This window comes from Dioscorea cayenensis, chromosome 6, assembly GCF_009730915.1.
Source record: "Dioscorea cayenensis subsp. rotundata cultivar TDr96_F1 chromosome 6, TDr96_F1_v2_PseudoChromosome.rev07_lg8_w22 25.fasta, whole genome shotgun sequence".
Taxonomy (NCBI): domain Eukaryota; kingdom Viridiplantae; phylum Streptophyta; class Magnoliopsida; order Dioscoreales; family Dioscoreaceae; genus Dioscorea; species Dioscorea cayenensis.
In genome coordinates, this window is record NC_052476.1 from 10839744 (window position 1) to 10845610 (window position 5867).

The 5867-nt window shown below is 34.4% G+C and overlaps 1 protein-coding gene across 3 annotated transcripts; it reads right to left on the reverse strand.

Annotated features, from left to right (window-relative positions):
- Positions 1-516: 516 nt before the first annotated feature.
- Positions 517-5467, reverse strand: LOC120263773 (ubiquitin carboxyl-terminal hydrolase 24-like). 3 transcript variants are annotated; one of them, XM_039271751.1, is made up of 8 exons: positions 4708-4794; positions 3094-3765; positions 2813-3003; positions 1932-2182; positions 1398-1540; positions 1122-1298; positions 905-1008; positions 517-829 (listed from the first exon to the last, which is right to left on the reverse strand). In XM_039271751.1, the coding sequence occupies exons 1-8, from the start codon at positions 4744-4746 to the stop codon at positions 820-822; spliced, it is 1587 nt and encodes a 528-aa protein (XP_039127685.1). In that variant the 5' UTR covers positions 4747-4794; the 3' UTR covers positions 517-819. The 3 variants fall into 3 exon arrangements, with proteins under 3 accessions (XP_039127685.1, XP_039127684.1, XP_039127683.1); XM_039271750.1 differs by lacking the exon at positions 4708-4794 and adding an exon at positions 5016-5467 and having other exon boundaries at positions 517-1008; XM_039271749.1 differs by having other exon boundaries at positions 517-1008.
- Between the last annotated feature and the right edge of the window lie 400 nt (positions 5468-5867).

A 5867-nucleotide genomic window follows, 5' to 3' on the forward strand; every position in this document is an offset into this window, starting at 1 on the left:
TATCGCTAGGTGTCATATTATAATATTCTTAAAAATTAAAAAAAATATATATATATATATATATATTGACAGGGTTGTTAGGGTTTTTCTTAAAATTATATTACATAGGAGGTTGGCATAATAAAGCATGTCATGGCAGATAAACAGCCTTAATTTTATTTTTAAAGAAAAAAAGAGTTGTTAGGGTTTAATCCAATGTGATATAGAGTTGTCATATTGATGCTCCTGGTGATTTTTTGGCACCCGTAAATTTGTTCTTATTTCAGGTAATTAATATTTAATAAGAAAAAATTCAACATTGCAAGCAGTGTGAAAACACAAACATAATCTCATTATTTAGAATATTGTAATTACAATTAAAATTTTAAATTATCTTTTGGTTTGTAATTATTAATAGTAGAACAGTCTGACTATAAGAAATATATTTTTTAAATTTTCTGCTTTTGTTTTTTATAAAAAAATTAGTTTGGCTGGTGCAATAATTACAACTTACAAATCAAACATAAACAAATAAAGTATCAAAGTAGACATAGATCATATTGTCCATGCATGTAAGCAAATATGAACTTTGTCCAAATATATATACATGATGAATTTTCTTCAGTATATAAACTTGTAAAAACTAAATTAGGAAAAAAACAGTAATCAGATGCACAAAAAATCCCCAACAAAAATCACTATAATCTCTGCATCATTACAAAGGTATCAGATTTCTCGAGACATCAATGAATGTAAGTATCTCAATGGCCAGTGACACAATTCTGGCCAACCTGCCTGACACCAAGTCACTCAACTCTTCAGTGTAAGGTAGATGCAGCACTATATTTGTCTGTAGAAAAGAACGTATGCCTCGTCGTGCAAAACTTTGCTTGTGCTAATAGCAGTTATGGATGCATCGTCATACCGGAGCCACTGCCCATCAGAATACTTCGTGTCAGCTGTGTAATGACCTCTTGAGGGTTCTCTGCCGTGGTGTGTGATCGTTGCCACAAGCTCATATCTTCGTCCCTGCATGAAACCATGACTCTGACATCTCAACTGTGTTTATGAACTGATGCAAAGGTTTCCAAGGGAACATGAAAATGTAATATAATGAATGTCCAATGGAAAAAAAAGGTCACCTCTGATAATGGGTGTACAAGCAACTCGCGACCAAGTACAAGCTCAAGTGGGAATCGGACAGGTTTATGCAGTTTAGTCATTCCATTGCTTCCATAGCTGAACCGCATTAGATGCAGTATCATAATTCGAGGGAGCTCTTGAATCTTCACTGACTTGCTAGCGGCTACTTCACCATCCTGCACATTAACATCAGTATTTATAGGATGATAAAAAAGAATGACAAAGAAGTCATGGATATCAAGTATCAAGTTTGCATTAAAGGAAACAATTGTTACCTTCCCGGTGGATATTCTGTATCCTTCCAGTGTCTCCAAAGCAGAAAATAAATGTAATGCATCTTCAATTGTGTGAACAGTTCCCGGATGAATGTCAAGATGCAGCAGGAGGAATGGCTGAACAGTAGCTGAAGCTCTGTTGCCTACATGTATGAGACATGGAAATCAAAGATGAATATGTAAATTTCTTAAGGAATCACTAATATTTTAAGACTAACCCAAACAATGTTAGTTTAACAAGGCCATAAAACAAACAATGTCTGGATTCAGCTAAGTTTAAATTAGTTTTTGTTAGTTAAATACAAGCCGTCATAGCAATTCTGGTAATATTTTAAGTAGTACTATAGAACCAATTCAGGTAAATTATGACAATAACAACACAGTTGCCGTTCCCCTTCAGTCAAAAGAGAGTCATAGCAATGGAAACCAAAACAAAGAGTAACTCCTCTACATCTAAGAAAGTTGAGAAGGGGAGAAACGTAACAAAGACGCTGCTTGCCAGCCAATATTGACAAAACAAATTTACTAGCATACCTCTTGCCTTCACAACACTTCTTAGTTGCCCCCCAAAAATTGCACTCAACTCAGATGGCAGAAATTTCTGAGTTCTGGTGACAGCAGAACGGTTTTTTCGTCCAACAGTTTCCCAACCATCTTCTTCATCAGAAGATACAAGAGAGCAGTTAACTCCATTTTGATGTTGTGATGAAGGGCCTTTAAGTTTCAACAATTCATCATGCATTTGGTCCATGACAAAACTCAAGAATTCTTGGGCATCTTCTTGTCTACGAAATAAATTTTTGAGAAGATAGCTTTAGATAGGACACAAAAGATGACAAATTACAGATTCCGGTGGAAATAACATCACTTGATGCTAACAATTTTAACATAAGAAATTATCATATGCTCTTTCGGAGCTGCATTTGAATAAAACATTGTAATGGGTAAAGATGTTGAGGAAGTTCGTTATTAACATCTGACAGTTAAATTTTCAAGGAGATGAAACACTATTTGTGAACCATTCTTACATTAGCTTAAATTTTTCTAACATCCAACTTATTCAAATAATACCACAATTTACAAGAATAATGGTTGAAAAAGGCAAAAATGAAAAGTGATGTGCATAAAAGTGCAAAAATAAAAACAATATAAAAAATTACAACTTCATGATCCATCATTTATCTCAATGTGCATGAACTTAATTAAGAATACCAACGTCTTCTAATCTTAACTTTCCTTTTTAAAATGGCCTATTTTTATATTTTTTTCTTACATAATCAACTCCAAATAATAAGTTTTCATAATTAGCATGGACAAGTTGGACTTTAAAGATGAAGGTGTTCAGCGTTAACATATCCTAACAATAAAACAAAAAATAAATAAGAATAAGGCAAGGCCAAAATAGAGGCACAAACCTAGGTCTTCCCCCAGATAGATTTGAAGGCACGTCTGGAGTAAATTTCTTCAAAACATGCTCAAACATGCTTGCATGGAAAGGTTCCCCACTCTCAAGAACTGCTGCCTTACTTTTCTCAGCATTCCAGTCTTTTGGCATGTCAAAATTTGAGATGAAGTCGACAAATGCATGAAGTGTTGGATAGGCAACCTTCAAATAGAACCAGATATAGAAATAATGAGTTAAGCGGCAACCAAATGAGCAAAAACATAACCCTGTGGACTACTTAAAGATCGGAACCTTGGGAAGATTGCGAGCTCTAAGATCATGCAGAAGATAAACAAATTGTGAGCATGAAAGGAGTGCTTGCAATGTTGCATTAACAAAGCAGAGATTCCCGGAATTTATCAAGCCTCGTGGCATTAAAATTTCAGATTTTTCTGGTTTGCTCAATAGTTTCGCATTATTCATGCCTTCAGATGAACTGACAGAAATATCACCATCGCATGATCTTTCATCACCATTTTGCACATTTCTTGTTAACAAGTCGTCATCACCACTTTGGCCCTCAGCAACACTGAATGAGCTCAAATTAGTAGTATTATTCTCAGATCCAGATATACTTGGTGAACTAGTATCAAAAGTATTCTTCTCAATTTCAATAATATCAGTATGGAATAAGGAACCATTAGGACTCTCATTTACTTTAGATTGTGGAATTTTGTGTAAGGCTTTAGATATCGCCCCAGTACCATTCTTGGAGGCACTACTCTTTGCAACCAGCTCACATGCTTGGGTAATGTCAGCTTTATCATCCGCCTTAGCACTAGAGCCTTTCACTGTGCTTTCAAACGCGAAGCTCAAAGAACCAAATTGCAAACATATCTTTTCTGTCTGGTCGACATTGGTCATAGCAGATTGGTTTTGAAAGAACCTTGACTCCTCTTCAGTAAAAGAACCAAATATAAAAACCTGCTTGAGCATGCACAGAAAAACTAACGTAAGTAAATCAAGATCGTACCAGTTGAGAAATAAATATCAATATAAAAACCCTAAATATAGAAGCCTGCTTGAGCATGCACGAAAAAACTAACATAAGTAAATCAGGATAGTACTAGTTGAGGAATAAATGTCAAGGACAAGATAACTACTTATAGAAAGAAACATGTAGTCAATGCAAAGGAACAGCTGAGAGTTGATGAGTTAATGAGGAATTAAAAGAAATGAAGTTTTCAAGACTTGAAAGACCATTTAATAATTAATACGGAGTGGTTCAATTTCAATTAGGCACTAGCAGGAAAATGTTCTCAACAATCAACAGAACCAGAAACTTCACCTGAAACTTGGAAGGAGAAGATTCTGTTAAATCTTACATAAACAATGACCTTAATGGTCCGGCTGAGTCCCAACGAAAACCTCAACTAAAAACCATTACGTCATACAACTGATATACAACCCAAAATTCTCCATGATCAGGTAAGTACATAGTCATAAGGATGCCATGTAATGGCCTTCATACTAATATGAGAAAATATGAGAACCAATTCATAATACATAACAGCATGAGTACAATCTCAAATGAGTACCATAAAGTATAAACACAATCTAAACGAACATCATATAACAAGGAACACATTTATTCAAAATTAACTTCAACTCTCAAATTACAAGCGACAGGAGCAAAAGTAAGCAAAAAAAAAGCTTGACAATACTAAGCAAAACCTCAATTATTTTGTCACTGACCATCAATCTAAATTTACCTCATGCACATATTCAGAACTAGCAGTAGATACAAACACAACAAGAAACTAATTAGCCTAATTTAAATCAGAAAAATAAAATAAAAATGGAAAAGACTCTGTGATACTCAAGAAATTGTTCCAGAGTCACATGAAAAAAGAATTTCTATCTCACATTAAAGCAGAATGGAAGCCTCACACACCAGTTCTGCATAATTTGTCAACTAATTCACACATTGCTTGCAAATTCCAAATTTCTTTCTTAAAAACTAAAATGTATACACAGACAATAATTTTGTTAAAAAGGGATCTATTCAATGCAACAACATCAGCATTAAAAAGAACCAACTTTTTTAAGCTTTACAAACCTAAAACTCATAAAACCCTCAAAACCCTCACCAAAAACTCAAATCAAACAAAAACTTCACATTAGAGTAGAGACAAAAATGCAATCAAACACAACTAGGGTTTCAAAACACTTGCCTCCTGACCACTCATCTTGTTCACAGAACCAAACAAAAACGAGTAAATCCAAAGCCAGAGAAAGGGTACGGTTGAGTATTAGAGTGGAAGCAGAGCCGTGTAGAATCTAGGGCTAGGAGCCAGCGAGACGAAGAGGAGAAGGTTTGGAACGGAAGCCATAAGAAGAAGAGATGAAAAAGGCGAGAAGGGGCGGAGGGGGTGACAAAGCGGAAGGGAAAGAGAGAGAAGGCAATGGAGGGTTCTTATATGGGTACGTTCCACCGTCTGATCCTTCCTCGGGATCTGTGCTCAAACGATGGACGGGATCACAGGCCAGTGAGAACTAAGCACTATTTTAGTAAATCATATAATTAAAGAAAATTTCGCCTTAGAATTATTTCCTTGTTTATATATATATATATATATTCGCAAGCCAACATGCCTTTGATTTAATAACATTGGCAATTAAAATTTGCCATAGGTGTTTCATGCACGACTTTCATTATTGTTTCAATTTGAAATATGCCGGATGTAATGGATGCAAAAGTTTTTTGCTATGGGAGTTACATTCATTAAATAAGAGTGTATGGTTGAATAACCAATTTCTTGATGTGCACTAGCTCATAATGCATAACTTTTTTACTTTGTCAAAATATAAAAAAGTACAATAAATTTTTGACATATATATAATTTGAAAAATAAATTCATCATATATATATAAATATATTGCTCGAATTTTATTTATAAATTTTTTAAAATAATTAATACGAAAAAGGCCGTTGAGATCCTTGATTATATTAGGGAGGACAACAAAATGCTTCCCTTTTTGCTATATATATGTTAATACTTAGGAAAATTTGGAACAAATTCACC